The 19,586-nt window shown below is 43.9% G+C and overlaps 1 protein-coding gene across 1 annotated transcript in view; it reads left to right on the top strand.

Annotated features, from left to right (window-relative positions):
- The window catches only part of KCNH1 (potassium voltage-gated channel subfamily H member 1), a 2,382,450-nt gene that overhangs the window by 664,533 nt on the left and 1,698,331 nt on the right, over window positions 1-19,586 (top strand). Inside the window, exon 7 of the mRNA XM_069608514.1 lies at window positions 16,806-17,198. Within this exon, the coding sequence (XP_069464615.1) occupies window positions 16,806-17,198 (393 nt within the window). The remainder of the gene's footprint in view (window positions 1-16,805; window positions 17,199-19,586) is intronic.

The raw sequence follows: 19,586 nt of genomic DNA, 5'->3' as shown, positions 1-19,586 counted from the left end.
GCTGGTTGGAGTGGTGAGACCTTTTGGGTCTGGAGGATGTACCTCTGGTAATTCTTTCAGCAAGATAAAGGGGGGCTGTGAGTGGGAGGCATATGAGCCACATCCTTCCTCAACCAAATGCCCAGGTGCTGCATTTTCACCAGACACCAACTGTAGCCATAATCACTTAGCCGTTGATTAGTACAAGCCTTTGAAGCCGGCATCGCTTCAGATTTTGACCTGTTTACCTTATATCCAGAGTACTCACGAAAGACATTGATTTGATTAATTGTTGCCTGGACCAATGAGTCTATGGTATGGTAATGTTTATTTATATAGAGCCTATACACAGGCAAGTATTTCAAAGCGCTCAAGGAGGGTGAGCCCTTGAATTTCTGAGACGATAAACGGTCTGCACAGGCAGATTATGTGAATATGATACATTTAACAGTTTAGATACAGAAAATAGGCCTGACAGCAATTCTGCAGGGCTGTATACAGATAGTGCAAGGGTGGGAGGGCAAAGGAGGGGCAGGGGACCAAGTGCACCCAGTCGCTGGAGACTGGTGAAGTGTGGAGAGAGAAGCTCTCTGGTTTTTATTACAAGTGCAGTGGGGGGGTGCAGGGCCTCGAGGCACGTGCAGAAGGACTGGCAGGGGTGCCTTGGACCTGTGAGACTCTGAGGTACACCAGGTGGCCAATCAGTGAGCTGTGTGGAAAGGAGAGAGAGAAGGAAGAGAAGAGAGCTAAGTTAGCAGGGTAGGGTGAGAGAGAAGGAAGAGGAAAAGAGGAAGGTCTTGAGGAGTTTCCGGAACTTAAGAAAATGGCTCAAGATGGACGGTGCCAGGGAGGATGTTCCAGATGGAGGCCCCTGCTGAGAAAAGGGACCTCCTCCAAATCTCTGCTTGGAGAACCGGCTCACCCGCACAAGGTTGGAGGTAGAAGAGCGGAGGGATCGAGAGGGACAGTATTTAGGAAGGCAACGTTGAAGGTAAGGAGGTCCCAGGCCCCAGAAAGCATTGTGGACAATGCAGAGGGTCTTGGATTTGATGCTTGCAGCCACGGGGAGCCAGTGAAGGGATTTCAGCACCAGAGAGATGCAGTCCCTGGGCTTGAGGCCAAGGATAGGTCTTGTGGTTTTGTTCTGGATGTGTTGAGAGCACAGGGCAGAAGCAGGGAGGTTGAGGCGAGGCTGTTACAGTAGTCCAGCCTGGAGAGAAGCAGGTCTCTGGAGACAGTGAGTCGCTGGGGGAAAGAGCGAGAAGGTATAGTGCCTCTGAGGAGATGTAGTTGATAGACTTTTTGAGATATCAGAAATGTGAGATGAGAAGGAGATAATGGAGTTGAAGATGACCCTAAGGTTTTTGGCCTCACTGGTGGGGGTAGGCGCAGGGCCAAGGGAGGCCAGCCAGAGTGAGAGGGGAAAAGCGGGAGCAGATGTCCCAATGCGAACAATCTCAGTTTTACTGGCATTTAGACAAAGGTCGTTTGCAGCACACCATGAGGCGGAGGTCGGAGTTGGACTCCTCGGCAGCAGAAGGGGCAGGCGAGACCCCACAGGGTCCAACGGAGGAAGATGGCACGGAGTCATCCAGGTTGGTGGGGGGTTTGGTGGAGTAGGAGGCCGTGCAAGGGACAGAGATGGGGTCTGGAGGTGGGGATTCCACTGGTGCCAGTGGTGCAGTGCAGGGACAGGAGGCAGCACAGGCCACCGCGGAGGTCCCTGTGTGTAATCCTGTTTCCGATCCTGTGACTGCATCATCCCGCACCAGCAGGGATGCCTACATCCAGACCCGTTTTCAGGGAGGGGATCCGCTTACAACAACTGGCCTTCCTCTCCCTGCGGACGTGGCTATCCGGGACGGGTTGAGCCTGTCCTGGGTGGGGTGGCATTGCGTCAGTGGGCCATGCGAGTTGACCTGCAGTCTGTCCATGAGGAGACTGAATAGCGGACAGACAGTCGGGTATGAGTGAGGAGGAGGAGGCCGCCGAGGGTAGCCTGAAGGATAGTTGCGTGTCATCCGCATAACACTGGAAATTGGAGGTGAAAGTGGCAATCACATGTGCCAGGATAGCCATGTAGAAGAACCAGAGGGATAGGTTTGAACCCTCAGGAACACTGCAGGTTGAGAGGGTGATAGTTGTACCACCAGCAACATATCGTCCGCATACAGACAGAGTTTTTGAGAGGCTTCTGCAAATTGGACCCCTCTTATCAGCCGATCTCCTCTGATTTTTGCTGCTAATGGTTCCATTGTGAGTGCAAAGAGCATCAGTGAAAGTGGGCACCCTTGATGTTTTTACTCTGCCCACTTCAAAACTTTCTATTGAAAATCTGTTAATATTTATATTTGCTGTTGATTTCGAGCATAGCAGTTTAATGCATCCGAGTATTGTTTTCTCCCAATCCGGAGCCTTCTAAAGTGGCCATTAGATATTCCCATTTAATGCCATCAAACGCTTTCTCAGCATCTAGTGACAGAACCACCACCTCCGTTGGTAACTTCTTACTTTCATATAGGGTTAATATCAGTCTGCGCATGTTTTCAGAAGCATGGCTCCCTTTAACAAGCCTGCTTGTTCTTGGCCAATGAGCTCCGGCCACAAGTTTTCAACTCTTATTGCTATGGATTTTGCGAGGATTTTATTATCTGTGTTGATCAGACTTATTAGCCTGTAACTGCTCAGATTCACTGTCGGTTTGCCTTGTTTTAGAAATAATGAGATGGTGGCATGTCGAGTGCTTGGAGGCTCTAGGCCTTTCTTCTGCAAGGAGTGCAACATGGCCAGCATCAGAGCATATATTTCATCCGCATCACTTTATATAATTATGCTGGTAGTCCATCTGGCCCCGGACATTTCCCCATGTTTAGATGGCACATTGCCCTTTTAAGTTCGTCAATGTCCAGATCCGTCTCCAAATTCGATCTGTCCTCTGTATTCAGTCTTTTTAGGTTACAGAATCCTATGTATTCTTTCAAGTGGTCCGCGTTAATCTGAACATCCGACAAGTATAATCTTGTGTATTCTGTATTCTTGTAGTATTCTGTGAATTCCTTGATAATCCATGTTGGCACAACTGTTGGTTCTCCCGTCATGCATTCAATTGCTTTAATAGAGTTTTCATTTTCCATAACCTAAAGACGGAGCGCCAAGAGGCGGTCACATTTTTCTCCTCCCTCATAATAGTTGCTTCTTGTTCTGAACAAGAGTACATCTGCCTTTTCTGTAACTCATTTCTCCAGTTTCTTTTTTTTGAGGTCCAGTGCTGAGCAAGAATTCACAGTATAATGTATCATTTTGCACTTTTCAATTTCTCAATTTCCTCCCCTAGTTTCTTCACTTCCATTTCTCTGTCTCTTCTCTTTTTACTAGAAAGGCCAATCAGCATGCCCCTCATGTAGCATTTGAACACTTTCCATACAAATTCCACCACTACTTCCTCCATCCAGTTTTTCTCCCAAAAAATGTGCTTCTTTCACAATCTTGTCCACTATTTGTACATCATTGAGTAGAGTGACATTAATTTTCCATGTACTTGTTTTAGGCCGTGGGAAGGACAATGACATATCAAGTGAAACTGGGGCATGTTCAGAGATCAGGATAGTATTAATATCGCTTTGTCCACAACTATGTGTGCATAAGCCTGAAGTTAGGAGCCTGTCTATTCGTGAGAACATTTTATGACACCCCAAAGGGAATGAGTATCGTCTGTCCAAGGAGTGTTGAATTCCACACATATCTTGTAGTCCACATTCTCCCATAAATTCTATCATGGCTTTCCGCTTCATTTTGCGTTCGTTACTCACAGTGCTTATGCTTTTATCTATCATGGGATCCAGTGCGATATTGAAATCTTCTCACACAACTAGGTTTGTTTGATTTATATACTGTATAAACTGCGTGAGAGAGATATAAAACTTACTTGCCACCCCCTTCATTTGGTGCATAATCATTGCAAATACAATAAGAAACATTTTGTACTTTGAAGGTAAACATACTATTCTCCCTTCATTGTCCTTTTTACAATTTATTTCAGATATTGGCCGGTTTTTCCTTATCAGTGTGCAAACTACTCTGGAGCTTGAGGTAAATGAAGAGCAAAAAACCTTCCCCACCCATCCGTGTTTCAATTTTTCAACCTCTGTTTCTAGTGGGTGTGTTTCCCATAACAGTGCTATGACTGCCCCCAGCTCACTTAGCCTTAAACGCCTTTTCCTTTTGTTTGCACAATTTGCACTATTTACATTCCAAGAGACTATTTTCAAGCCTGTTTTGTTAGGTTGTGCCATATTAGAACTGATCAGTATCTACACTGTGAAGAAACACATAAACACACATACAAAGAGACACACTATAAACAAACAATTTAACAGAACATGCAACCGCTTGGTTTTGTCAATTCCAACCCATGTGTAGCAGCTCCCTTCCATACTCCTTATAGAAAGATATCTGTCCTGTCCCCTCCCCATAGATTCTAAATAGTTTTAACTCACATCCTTATTTCAGTTTGATTGTCTTGAATATCTACATTTCATATTTATCCATGCCGAGAAACATATATGCCGTAGCAACTTAATTACATGTATGTACACCATAACTTTCAAAAGTCTCAGTGATGTTACGCGAAATCCCACAATTTTTTGTGTAAACTCTGCCGTTTCTTCAATGAGACAATACTCATAGAGGTTATATCATAGAGAAAAAAATCTCTCATTCACAATTATTTTATATTGGAACTGTGTGAGTGGTATACATAAAAGCACAATTCCAGGGAGAAACAGACATCAAAATGGTTTCTTGGACCACAACAGAACAAACAAGAATATGTTTTCAACACACTGTATCAAGGCGTTTTTCAGGCAAAAATAAAGATAGTGTGTGTATAACAAACCCAATCTGTGTGGGGGTTTGTCAAAAATGCACAATTCAATGGTGTGAAGTTACAAAACAAGGTTCTTAAAACAACATAAAACATTTGCAAGGACACAAAAGAGAAATTTGCTGTGTGGACAGCAATATATGTGCTGTAGTTTCAGGGAAATAGTGCGTCTACACCAGGTGTTTCGGCCATTTAGAGTTGAGCTAGATGAGCCTCATCATTCATATGGCCATCATCAGGACAGGTTCTGTGTGAAATGACGTCTGTGCTATGGGGTAAATTAACAGGCACTGTATAAGAGATCCGCTAGCCGCGTTGGCTAGTCTCTAGGTAATCCTTTCACCGGCAAAATCCAGGTAAGAAGGTCAAGGAGTGCTCTCTCAAAAAACAACAATCCGCCGTTGGGTGCACGGCTTGGATCGTGTATCAGGCAGTACTGGTAGTCTGCAGGAAAAAGACAGCGGGCAGCGTCTCCTCAAGCTAATGAGTCACTGGGGAGAGCCGGCAGCAAAGTGTTAACAATAGTGAGGAATAGTGTTCTTGAACCTATTCACTTGTGTGCTTTGTTCTTCAGTTAACCCTCCTGGGTAGAATAGGTTCCATACCTGGAGCCCAATTGTTTGATTCTCAGTGATGTTACTACACCTAACGGTGGAACTTCACTACTTATTCCTGATAATTCCTTCAGCAATTGTTAATTAATATCTTATCTTCACCTGCTGCCACTCTAATTGTTTCTGCTCCCTCTCTTGGTCTATCAAGTCTAGATTAAGAATGGCTATCATCAGTTTAATTAATGTTGCCTCCTTCATTACTTAATACCCCCTCATCAAATACTTTCATGTAACATATCATCCCATCAATGTACGATAACTATGACAACTAGCACTATACAGCTCCAGAAGTCCCTAACACTTCAGATTGTGTGTGTATTTATGCACCTATTTACAGGAGAGGTAGAGATAGTGCAGCATACCTCTGGGTTATTGACATCTCAATAAATATTCACTTTTGATGCCAAACCTCACCCTCTCGTGGTTGACAAAGTTGGCTCTGGTATCATCAGCCGGAATTCAGTAACATAGTGCCCCAAACTCACTCTATGTTCTCATTGCGCATTTGATCCTCCTACTGGTGCATCACTGTTATCCGAAGGCTTTTAGGCATGTTCAGGTGTCATAGGCCACACTTTCATTGCACCATGGAATCGGACACTATCTAATTCCCATGGTGCACAGCTTCTCAAGTAGAGATCCTGTTAGCCCACACCCGCAGATCTCCGGAGTTACTACCACATTGCTCCAATCCCACACTGCCATAACCCTCCAATTCTTACCCAAACGTGCTTCTTCACCTTCACACAAACTTCACTGCGCCCTATTGTTAGCCCAGTAAGGGAGGCTCACCACATCAGTGTCTGTTCAGGAATGATGGAGGGATGGGGACTGTTGCCAAATAGGATAATGGTGGGTCCAGGGGATAAATCTATACTTCTAAATCTTCTCTGGAGTCCCGGAAGATGCTTGATGCACTTGAATTCAGTCTGAATAAGGTTGCGCAACCCCCACTAGCGACATCTGAATTAATATGTGCATTATTGCACATTAATCTAATTGTCATCATGCACCCAAAACCGCCACTGTGCTCATTAAGCTGCTTCCTCCGGACACCACATCGAGGCCATGTGTAACCTGATCTCCAGCATTAACCAGGCGTAACATATACTGCAACGCGGGCCGTTGAGGTACGCAGTGACTAATGAACCTGTCAAATCTATTGTCCATGCTCATCATATTAGCGGCCACCATGTGCGGCTTGAGCACTGACCAGAAAGGTCACCACAGTCCCTCTATGACCTGACTCCAAGAACAATAAATCAAAAGCCTGTCCATAGTATGCGGCTCTCCTGGCCCCACCTACCTGGTCATGTCAAAAGCGATTTGACATCAAGCATACTGGTAGCAGTTGTCTCAACACACTCCTCTTAACAATCCTGCTGCCGGATCGAACTTTCACACGTTGCAAGTAAATGAGAGCATTACCCTGAGGGGCACTGCAATCCTATTATGATACGCTCCGCCATTTCTTTCACTTCATCCCTCGTTTCCTTATTAGAGAAAGGCACCTCACACTGCAGTGAGCGCAATCCCTTTCACACCACGAGCTTCCCGTAAATCCCAACAATGCCATTTATAACATAATCCTACATTTAAACATTAATACCAATCAAATAAAGATAACTTGTTAAAAGCAGAAATATAAAAATACATAACATTCATATAACACTTAAACGCTTAATTGCTGTACTTTTAATCCAAAATTGTAATTGAAAGGATAATGCTATTCCTGGTTGATCCAATGGTTTTCAGCCTCTTTAGGCCACCGTTCAGCCTCAGCACTGTCTGCTGTTGTTTTCAATCCCTTATCCATGTAAATCTTTAAAATTGCGGGTTTCACCGACATAGTTTTAATGTTTTTCTCCATTGCAATGACTTTGGTGACTTTAAAAGCCCTCCTTTTCTCCACGATCTCCTTGGGATAATCCGAATAAATGGCCAGGGATCTCCCATCTAGAACACATTTTCCTTTCTCCCTTGCTGCCTTCAGGATTATCTCCTTTACATTGACTTTATTTAAAACCAACATTATCTGCCTTGGTCTGTCCTTCATGGTTTTCCCGGCTCTGTAGGAATAATCCAAGTCACCAGGGCTCAAAATTTCTTTTCTCAGCACCTCTGTCAACAGCCCAAGGACTTGTGAGTCTAAATCCACATCCAAGTCAGGACTTTCCTGCAAACCAAGCATGCGTATATTCAGAATCCTGCTTTCAAACTCCAGGGATTTTTTTTTTTCCGTAGGTCAGATATTTCAGGTCTTAAGTCTTTATATGCCCTGAAGCTCCCTCCCACTTCTGAGGCCAAGGCTGAGTTACCAGATTCAACTTTTGTAACTCCGATCTCCAGATGGTTCACTTTTGAGGTCAATTAATTTAGGGAGCATTTCATCTCTTCCACGTTCTGAGAAACCTTTAGTAAAAGAGAATACATTTCACTGCCGTTGGGTGTCTCTTCCATCTCGCCTCCTTGCTTAGGTTTTTTTTGGAACAGGATTTTCAGGAACTTCAATCCTCTTCTGATTCCCAGTATTCATTCTTTTGATTTAGTATCCACAGACGGGGTAGGGAGCAGGAGCAGCTTGCCTAAGCTGCTGCTAGGCCGGCTGACATTCCGGAATTCCCAGCTGATGCATTTCAACATATCTCACAGATGCTTCAAAATGTAGCAAGGTAGTCATAAGAACACCTGAAACAAAACCTCCTTCATGAGTGACAGGCTGGTTTCAGGTAGAATTGAGGTACTGAAAATCACCTTGGCTGACATCCGAGAAGTCTGTCTTGACACCCTTGACAGTCCTGGTATGCTTTGACCTTTCAACAGGGTCCAAGACTTTGCCCAAGTGTGAAGCCTGTTGAGCAGCATCCTGTGGTTTAGGGGTGTCCAGCATGGCACTGGAATGGATCTGCTCCTTCCCCAGTAACTAATGCCATGCAACCAACTGCAGTTTAGATCAGTGGCTTTTTCCTCTCACAATGAACTATGTGCAGTACCCCTGAGTCCCTCGTTGCCTTTCATTCAACATCTACAACGAACACTTTCTCAGTTACTAGATACTAGAAGACTGTCAGGTGCATTTCCAAATGTACATAGATGACAACAAATTAAAATCGGATTTGGTAACTAGAACAACATCACCAAGTGCCTTGACCACATCTACCAGTGGATGAATGCAGCCTTCCCCTGCCAGGATGGGGGCCAAATCGAAGATGGAACATGTGATCAGCCACCAAGTCTAAGATTACTATCAAGAACATCAAAGTAAATAAAGAATCAGGGGTGTCCCCTTTGACACCAATTTCATCTCCATACCCAAATGAATGCAGTGTTGAAGGGCGTCAATTTGCAAATGTGGGTTCTTCCAAAGTCTTCCTGCTTCTTCAAATTAGACATAGGGTTGAGTTGGCTAGTGCTCTGTTGTTGGCCCACCTGCATCACCATAACCCAATCTACACGGGGCTCCCTATAAAATCTTAACAGTCTGCAGAAGTCTGGATCCTGGCAGCAACAATGTTCTTAAACCCCACTGAGTCCATGTACAATCCAGCATTAAATTAAAGGTACTCTGTACCCTGCTCATCTGATACAGGGTAAATTGCCCTAAATACATACTGGAGTGGCCCCATATTATGCCCAGACCCTTATAGCCACCTATCACAAACCTCATCTTCCTGCAAGTGTTCAAATGGCAGAAACATAGAGGTAGACCTCTAGGAGATCAGGGGCTCTGGCTCTGCAATGCCCTTATCTCTAGCTTGAGGGCAGAGCCAACCATCTATGCTTCAGGAAACTGAAGATGAAATTTCTCAGACTGTTTCAAAACAATTGTTAACTGAGGAATGCCATCTACGGGGTTACAGTGCACATCGGGCTTGACTTTATCAGACCTCAAACTATTCCAACCAGCATTTTCCTGATCCCAGCACATCACATTGACCAGAAGGTAATATGTGGAACTCTACAATTCCCCCCTAAATCAATACATGAATAATGTACAAAGGGTTTAATGTATAAAAGAATGATTCACTTGTCATATTTGATTTTTCACCACTGTCGTAGTTTGCAATGCGCACTGACTGTGACCTCATTTCGACCCAACATTAGGACTAATACTTTGAACTGTGCTTTCATTTTTATCCAATGCAGATTAGACCTAATGCCTTTTTAATACCACTTTTTCTGTGAAAAATTCTTCTGCTTCCTTAGTCAACAAGATAGCTCCATGAGTTAAGCTCTTACTGCAGAGATATGTCTGCAAATTGCTACCACAGCATCATGTACGGTAATCTCAGTGCTTGAGCCTTCTGATGTCATCAAATGGAGGAACAGTACATTGAGCAATAATATGATCTCTTTCAATGCTTGCAAGTGGGAGGAATTTGGCATTAAACAATATTTATAAATAGATTATTTTTATTATTTATTCTCACACCTCACCCTGCCATTACATTTCTCATCCATCCCATCCCTGAAAACATGAAGTTGTGAGCCTACATACTGTTCATACAAGGGAGCAACTAAGCATAGTGAGGGACCCCGAACAAACATAGAAGGATTCCGATCGACCCATGAGAAAATTGCAAAAATGATTGGTTAGAATTGTGCATTTTATAGCACAGTTACTGTGAACAATGGTGTAATATGACATACAGTTATCAATCAGCTTTGTAGGGTTCAATGGTTGCAAGTCACCAACAGTGCACGGGGACATTTTCCCACCAATTTTCACGATGCCTTTGGCCAAAAGATATGCAAGTACAAAATACATTTTCAAGCAGCTGCTTCCATACAGGTTCATGCAGTCTATACCAATATATGCCAATATTACCATAGAAGAACCTATTCCTGCTGACTTTGCTGGTAACAAATATCATGGCACATTGAGAACATATGTCCAGACTGGCTGCACCAATGTAGAGCAGTCTAGCCAAGCAATAACAATAATCATGTTTGCTTTACTCTTGATGCCCAGAAACAAAATGATATGCCGCTGTAAGAAGATATGTCCAGATTGGCTGCACCAATGTTGGTTTGTCTAGACATGTAATAACTCATCATGTTTGCTGTGTCCTTGATGCTCAGTGAAAATGCCTTGCCACAGTAAAAACACAGGCTGGCTGCACCACTGAAGGCCAGTCTAGCCAAGTAATAACAATTAACATGTTTGCTTACCCTTGATGACTAGTAACACAATGTTATGCCAGAGTGAGAAAATATGTCCAGATTGGCTGCACCAATGTGGCCCAGTCTAGACATGTAATAACACTCATGTTTGCTTTACCATTGATACTCAGTAAAAAATACCTTGCCAAATTAAGAAACGGAACAGGCTAGCTGCACCAATGTAGGCCAATCTTGCCACGTAATGACAATTATCATGTTTGCTTTACCAAAGATGCACAGTAAAAAATGCCTTGCACAGTAAGAAAATGTGTTTGGACTGGCTGTACCCAAAATAGGCTCATCTAGTTTTGCAGTAACACTTATCATGTTTGCTTTACCTCTAATGCCAGTAACGAATTGAGAACTATGGTAAGACAACATACCCAGCCTAGCTGCACCAATATTAACCAGTCTAGCCATGTAATAATATCCATCATGTTTGCTTTAAATTTGATACCAATAAACAAAATCCCCTGCCACAGTAAGAACACATGCTCAGACTGGCTGCACCAATGTAGGCCATTCTAGCAACATAATAACATATATCATGTTCATTGTACCCATGATGCCAGTACAGAATGCAATGTCAAAGTACTCAAATATAATCAGACTGGCTGCACCAACGTAGGCCAGTCTAACCACATAATAGCACTCATCATGTTTGCTTTATCCTTGATACCAGAAAAAAAATGTCATGCCCCACTAAGAAAATATAACCAGACTTGCTGTCGTCACCATCTTAATAAATATGTCCTACCTACTGCTCCCCAAATCATATTAGAGGCGAACACACGCAAGCAAGCACACAGCATTCATTCAGCATTCCTACTCATTCACTTATGCACCCATTCACATCATTCATGCTGTTTAATCCGTGCCCCCTCACAAAATACTGTTATATTCACACGCGGCCTGTCATGCATACACACAGTCTTACATTTTGTTATTGCCTTACCTGCATCCCTGATCCAGAACTATTGCTCCTCAGCTCCCCTACAGTAGCCTGCTGTTTGTCCATGGAGCTGAACCAGGGCAGAGCTGGCGGAATGAAAGGCACCCGCAGCGCAGCATGCCTGTAGCACCGGCACCGTTATGAACAGTGCCGGTGCTACAAGCATCCCTATTCCCATTGAGCCCTACGGAGCTGAAATGGGAATGGGGATCTACCGGCACTGGCACACGCAAAAGGGCAATTAACAGGTCCAGCGGGGTCAGAATACCCCGGTAATTTCCCATTCGCGGGTACCAGACTTTCATGCTGGTATGGAGGTAGCATTGCCGCTCTTACCGGCAAGGCTACCTCCAACCTCGTAATGAGGCCCATTAACTTCTCATGTAAACTTTCTGAACGTCTGCTACATACACAATGCAAGGATTTAACAACTGGACAAAAGATATGTTTGGCGATTGGTCAAAAACACCATCACATCTGCTTGTAATTATCCCTAAAACTATACGTGCAAAGCACATTATTTCCCAATGTGTGCATGTGTATAATATATATTCAGATTCTTATTATTTCAAAGAAAAACGTTGGTAACGGGATGCAATGGTTGAACAGCACAACAGTTCCTCACAGCTTTACCAGCCCTGTGTTGTAAAGCAACCATAACCGAGCCCCCGTCGTCTTAAAGCAACCATAGCTCACCCCCGCCCTCTTAAAGGAACCCTAATTCAGCCCTGGCATGCACTGCTTCTGACATTTAAAGTTTTGCGCATTGACATGGTATTGGAAATAGTCTTCATACTTTTTAGGTGAATGTGTGGGGTTTTCTTAAGGTCTGAAACCATAGCATTCCTTTCACTTAATTCCAATGTAACGTTTTAAGAAATCCCAACCATAATGCCCCTTGATCCAAAGTTATTTCACTAAATGTTTAGGTTTTTGTTAATTATATAAACTATGATCTATACAGTGCCCAATTCGGCCATACCCCATTCCACCCACTAGGCATGGTCCTTTGGTCATATCCAATCGACAAAGTAGTGTTCCAGCATGGACTTTGGCCATGTCTGGGGCTCTGACAACAGCCTCGGGCACCTCTAAGCCACATAATGTGCCCACTGGGCATGGCTTGCAGTCATAGCCACTGACTAAATTTTGCAAGCATGCCCACACTCCATCCCTGGAATTCAAGCTCTCTGATATGGCCATTGGGTATGGCCTGTGGCCATGTCCAGTGAAAACATTGTCCAGATGTGGCTTAGGCCCATTCTCTGGCCCATGTGTGGCCATTAACTACTGTAATGCATATTGGCCACTTTTCCCCGCTACCTCCCAAGTCACCCACTAGAAATGGTTCTAGTTTTTAAAAATGTATAGTTTTGAGATTAACTCTAGAAATGAAAACAGCTTTACAAATATGAATGCACTTCTGTGTATGTGTGTACACTTGTTTGTGTGGGATTGATAAAGTGCAGACCAAGTTGGGACGCAATGGAGCACTGTGCAATGGGATCCCACCTAGGGGTTTACAAATAAGGTGAAGGTGTAGCAGAGGAGCTGGGATGGGCAGGAAGAACCCCAGAGGGGGAGAAAGAGTTTAGTGGTGCGACCTTTGATTGCTGAGATGTTACTTGAGGAGTCAGATTCTTCTTCAATTGTAGGAAGGAGGGCAGTCTAATTTCCCTCTGTAACTTGTTGCAGAGAGAAGATTTGTAGCAGGAAAAGGCATGTTTCTTTTTTCCCCTCTTGCATTTCTTTGTTTCTCTTCTGGTGATGTTGTGGCTTCTGGTGTTCCGCTGGCCTGAGGAGGTGGTGAATTTCTCGGCCAAGTAGAGTGGTGTTTTGGTTGTGACAGATTCGTTGTAGATGATGTAGGCAACCTTGAACATGATGCATACTTGAAGAGATAGCCAGGGTAGTTCCTTAAGGATGAGTGTGATGAGGTTGAATTTTCTTTGTCCTGTGATGAGGCGTGCTGCAGCATGCTGGATGGCCTGACATCTGGGATTCCCGTGAGAAAGTGGTCACAGTGCAGGTGGGAAATGACCACTTGACAACTCCTCTGGAATTCGCTTCAGGGATGAATGTCTAGACTTTATGGAGGAGCCCAAGCTGGTACAATGCTGCTTCATTGTTCTTGCTGATGTTTGTTTTGAATGAAAGGTTGCAGTTGATAGTAAAGGCTAGAGATTTTTCAATGGGTGAGAGTTGAGGCATGAATCTGTGGAATTTCATGCCAGTCCGTCAATCTGCACTCGGGCGTGCTTGCCGAGCTTTCCCAGGTGTATGATTTTGATCTTTGTGGGGTTGTTGAGCTTCAGGTAGGCGCTTGACATCCAGGCTTGAATAAGGACATTCATGCTTGGATAAAGGACAGAGTTGTTGAGTTGTTGAATGTTGTTGATGCAATTGATCTTTAGGTACACATATTTCCCAACTGCCTACTCGGATATCTTGATGTTGGTGTTGACAACCTACATGGGACGCCTGATGCAGGGTCCCAAGTAGAAGTTGAAGATGACAGGGGACAGGATGCAGCATTCTTTAAAAAACAAATCTCCACTCACTGCTCCCACTGCTTTCAAAAACTCATGATGAAATAATTTTAGATATGCATATATAACATGTAACAGGCAAAATTGAGGTTTTACCCTACCAGATTTGATATAATATATATGGGCAGGAAACTGACAAACGTATTAAAATGTTTGTCAAGCGTGCTCGCAAATGACAGAGTTAGTGCAACTGATTGTGATGAGAAGTGACAATTCCTTCCATGATCCATGCTTTTATAGAGGTACAATTTAGAGCACTCTAATTGAAAGCATTTAGCTGGGATTATGGACCATTAGTTTGAACATTTTAAGTTTGAAAGACTGTTTGAAAATTATATCTAAAATTAAAGTTTTACATTTTATCTTTTTATATGCTTTGCATTACTAGGCATTTCAGCTACAAAATGTAAGTTTCAAAATATGTTTTATCTTGGTGCATTACATTTGTTTAGCCACGTAACTGCGGCAGAATCTTCCACCTGAACTGGTAGATAAAGACATAGCCATCTACATCCTGGGTTACCTAGAAGAATAGAAAAAGTCCTAGGCAGAAAGCGGTTCAAGTGTTTCCTTTATGTTGCCATATCCGTTTCCTCTCCTGGCTCCTATCCTCTAATGCATGTTCCCAACCCTGCCGCCATGTTTGCCTTTTGCCCAGTCGACTGTAGTCGCTCCTGTCCCCAAAATGGCGACCTTCTTAAAAACGTTTTTCTAAAATGATATAATTAGTCAGCACACCTCCAATTTGTCCTCTGCAACCGCATGACTTCTGCCTCCCAAATATGTTTAATGATTACATCCGTTGTTCATACTTTCTCTCACACTTTACCACTTTTGGTTTTCAAACGTTTGTGTTTTCAATTTTCTTTTAAACTTGTACTTTTGCTTCCGAAATTACTATTATGTTTTTTAACTGAGCAGAGACAACTTCATGCCTAGACTTTGTTGACAGTCTTTCTTTGCCTCTGGTGGTCTCGGGTGCAGTAATTGTGCATGAGGCTAGGCTCTTCTAAATTAGGGTAATTTGTCTTCTGATGGCGCTTTGAGTTCTTCCACTGTTCCTATTGCTAGATTTTTGATTTCTGAAGCCCTTTAAGTATGTACAGATGCAGAGCTTTGTTTAATCTTCATAATACAGCTATCGGACCCTTTCTGAGAAAACTGGGGATATTGGAAATGAGTTTGTGCTCAGGAAGGTTACAACCAGTCCTTATTATAAGGTTTTTCACAGTGAAATGGGTCTGGCATCAGAGGCCATTGGGAAGCCTGGACAAAGGATACCCCAGGACATGATACAGAGGAAGCTTTGATAAAAGTTTAGAAATATGTATCCTCTTCTTCTTTATAAATTCAGCACTAGAAAATGTACTCAACTCTGTCTTTATAATGTAAATGGTACCAGAAGAGGCCGGCCGGACGGACGATTTAGGTGTGGTAGCACTGATGCAGATTTAGACCTTATGCTTGTTGGGTTTTAAAAGCTGGGACTGGAATCGATTGTCTGTTTTGGTGGTGTTGTAATTGAAGCACAAGAACAGTTTGCCACTTCACCTACGATCTGAGACCTCCTACCAGCTATGCAGAAAACGGACAGAAAAGAGACACCTGTTGAATTAACTCCAGACACGTACTGACCTAACTACATCCACTTGCCTGTCTTCTTGTCTTTAGCCAACGCCTAGATGCCCTAAGGCTTTGCACGCGTCTATAACTGAAATAATACATAAATAATAAATGTACCTACCTCTGAAATAATGTTCTGGGTATAGGAAGATAGAATCATGTATCCTGCTAACTACAGATGGGATTGGTGGTAGCTAGAAGTCAACCTCACCCCTGAATTCTAAGCTATGAGACCAATGTTAGATGAAGGAGCAGTGGAAAAATATGAGGTGATCTGAGCTGTATTCAGGAGATATCTAGTGCTATTCTGGATTTTGCAATGCCAGTGTTAACTGTCTTTCTTTTTCTTGGTAATAGTAGAAGAACATATTTTGCGAATGATTCTTGCACACCTAATAACCAATTTTAAAATGTCTGAAAAAGTAGAATTGTATTCCATATAAATGAAAAAGAAAAAAAAAAAAAAAAAAGAATTGTATTCCATAATGTGGTACTTCTTGGAAATTGTACCATCCAAAACAGTTTAGCCCTGTGGCCGGAACTCCTTAACGTTTAAGGAGTTGGACAGATGTGAGCCCTAATTAGTGCCCTCTGTGAAGATGGAGCCCTCTCCATCATGGCTGCCTCCTGCCTACACAGAACAATAAAGAGGCAGAGGCAGAGTAAGCTTTGGGGTGATTCTTGTTGCCACATCCTTTAAACATGAACCATAACCATGGTAAATATCCTTGAGAAACTTGCACTACGACCGACAGATAGCCATGGTTTGCCAATGATCATAAAAGCAGAGCTCCATAATCTTGCTCAGTATCTCTGCTCTGTAAGGTCCTTGTCCAGGGGTCGTCCAAGTGGGACAATACTAGTGCTTTTTGTGATGGGATAAAGACGTCTATTTGGCAGGGTGCAGGTTCAGCTCTATTGCAGAGCCTTATTGTGCCTGGCAATCATTTGCAGACTGGCCCGACTCAGTGTATTGCGTATCATTTAAATGTCGAGCCTGAAATGGAGCCATAACAAGTGCCTTCTTTTGTTCCTACTCCTAGGTGCTGCAGCTGGGCTCTGAGATTCTTCCGCAATACAAACAAGAAGCACCAAAGACTCCACCTCATATCATTTTGCATTACTGTGTCTTCAAGACCACCTGGGACTGGGTCATCCTGATTCTAACGTTCTACACCGCCATTTTGGTCCCATACAACGTGTCCTTCAAGACCAAACAGAACAACGTGGCCTGGCTTGTGGTGGACAGCATTGTGGACGTCATCTTCCTGGTGGACATCGTCCTGAACTTTCACACCACCTTCGTTGGCCCTGCTGGGGAAGTGATTTCCGACCCAAAGCTCATCCGGATGAACTACTTGAAGACCTGGTTCGTCATTGATCTGCTCTCCTGCCTGCCGTACGACGTCATCAATGCCTTTGAGAATGTGGATGAGGTTGGTATTATGAACTCCCTTTGCTTAGCCGACTTATGTTTGGAATAAAAGGCTGACCTTTCTTGGAATGACCAATAGTCTTTAAACGATGCTCTTTGAAGATGCGTGCTGTTGGGCACCATGTATCATTTGCCAGGTTTTTCATTCTGCAGAAAGTTAGCAAGTGCTTTTAAACGTGTTTTAGACATTTTGAGTAAACGATGAAGAAACTGTAGTGTAACACTTCAGCCGAAGACACATGATGCAGGGAAGACACTGAGGCCAGCGAGGTACACAACGTAGAAGTGCTTTACGTTTTTAGAAGAAGAGGGAGAGCATAGATAACATCCTCCTCTCAGTGGTATCTCCCATCCTGAATGCCTAACGGTCATCCATGGAACCCAGAGGGAACCCCGGGTTCCACCACTAGTCAACATTCTGTGCCTTGCATGTAGCAATGCAAGCCCCACACTACAGAAACGTGGCAAGAGCCACATCTTTCACGGCTTTGGAAAAAAGTGTTGGTGATTGGCTCACTGTGTACAGGTTTAGTGGATATGTGGAGCCTACAGTGACACTGCACTAGCCACAATAACAAGTTAGCGCTACATATATATAATTGGTTATTTATAACATACTTAATACCCAGAGGTTTCTAAGCGTAGACCCGGGCATCAAACCTGTGTTGCTCTGCGGCTTCCAAGGCAAGCGTGTTGCCCCTGAGCTTTCCTCCCTAGCTTGTTGGAGCAAGTCGCATTCCTTCAAGCGTTGTGTAGCTTGCATTGGCAATGTACTCATAGTGCTTTTGCATTGTAGTGATCTAACGTTTCTGCCACTTACTGGTAGAAAGCGCTATAATAAGCCAATCTGGACATAGTCTCGTAGCCAAGCCTGTATTCCCGGTATGCCCTCTCTGCTGCCATTTTATGGCCCCCTTCGTCCCCACGTTCAGCCTTTCTCTGCCCCCTGTGCTTGGCACTTCCTCCTCCTGCCATCTGTTGCTGGTCTGCTTCTCTTTCTCCTTGCGCTGCCCCCGTCACTTCCTTGAAGTCTCACACACCAGTCACCCTGCAGCATCATGGGCCTCCCCAATTTCCCGCATGCCTGCTGGCACCACACGACACAGCCCAGAACATGCAGCTTTTTACTTTTGTCCCTCTTTTGGTCACATCTACATTTCAGGATATTTGTGTCTGCATAGAGCAGTCCAACATGTGGCAATGGGGCTGATTCATGGAATTATTTGCACCGAAAAATGGGGATTTGTGCGCCATTCTGCCCGCAAATCCCCATTTGTTAAACAAGGATTGACGGGCGAATGGCGCCCAAATTCCCGATTTCGGCGCACATTAATTCCATGAATCGGCCTCTTTATGTTGTGTCGTGCTTCTTTCTCCAATATTATGTTGTGAGGGGTGTGAGCTGCCTGAATGCATGTGGAATGTTAGTGTTGCAATGTTGATGTGTGTTACCATTTGAGGATTCTATTGATGGCAGTTGAAGGGTTCGATGTTTGAATGAGAGCTCTCTGTGTCCCTTAATCTATTGTTCTTACCTGTAACTTGGAACCTGAAGACTTGCAACTGGAATCTCCCACCCCATTTTGTGACTCCTGGTCTTTGATGAAGAACCCATCAATTTTAACACATGAAATATCCCAGAGTTTCTTTATCACTCAGAGTTCCCTAATTATGCAGGCTTAGGGTGCACAATTCTGTCTTGTTTCTGTCCTGGTTACTGACACCTCCTGCTTGGTGTTCCCAATGCGCAGACCCTGGGATCTAACCTGTGTTGCTCCGTGTCGTCTTGCTTCCAATGCGAGCATGTTGCCCCTGAGCTATCCTCCCGAGACTAGAAATAAGGACATGCAATGGGCTACTGCTTACGTTATTACGTGGTGGCACATTAGGAAAGCTCAGAAGTGGTGGTTGGGTGTTTCTATATAGGATAGGGTATTTAAGTGACCCTGCAATATAGTCCCTCCAGAAACATTAGACCTTATTTTCTGTATCTGAATACTGCAGCCAGGGGTGGAGTGGCCTAAAGGGAACTCAGAGATTTTTAGCACGTCGAGCGGAAGTGCGTTGGAGTAAGTGTGTTGGACTGTCTTGCTGTCCGTGACCCATTGCTGTCCGTGGCTCCTTTTCTGCTGCCAGCGGCGAAATCGATACATCTCTGAAGGACTTACCATATTATTTGTGCTGGTTTTGGTGCCGCCCCCAAGCCCGCCCTCCACTATTCAAAAATACAACGACCGCGCATGAGCGCACGCGCATTGAGCGGAAGTGCGTTGGAGTAAGTGTGTTGGACTGTCTTGTTATCCGTAACCCATTGCTGTCCATGACTCCTTTTCTGCTGCCAGCGGCAAAATCGATACATCTCTGAAGGACTTACCATATTGGTTGTGCT

The sequence above is a fragment of the Ambystoma mexicanum genome, chromosome 4q (genome assembly GCF_040938575.1).
Source record: "Ambystoma mexicanum isolate Mex_15411 chromosome 4q, UKY_AmexF1_1, whole genome shotgun sequence".
NCBI lineage: Eukaryota > Metazoa > Chordata > Amphibia > Caudata > Ambystomatidae > Ambystoma > Ambystoma mexicanum.
This window is presented reverse-complemented; position numbering and strand designations above follow the sequence as displayed.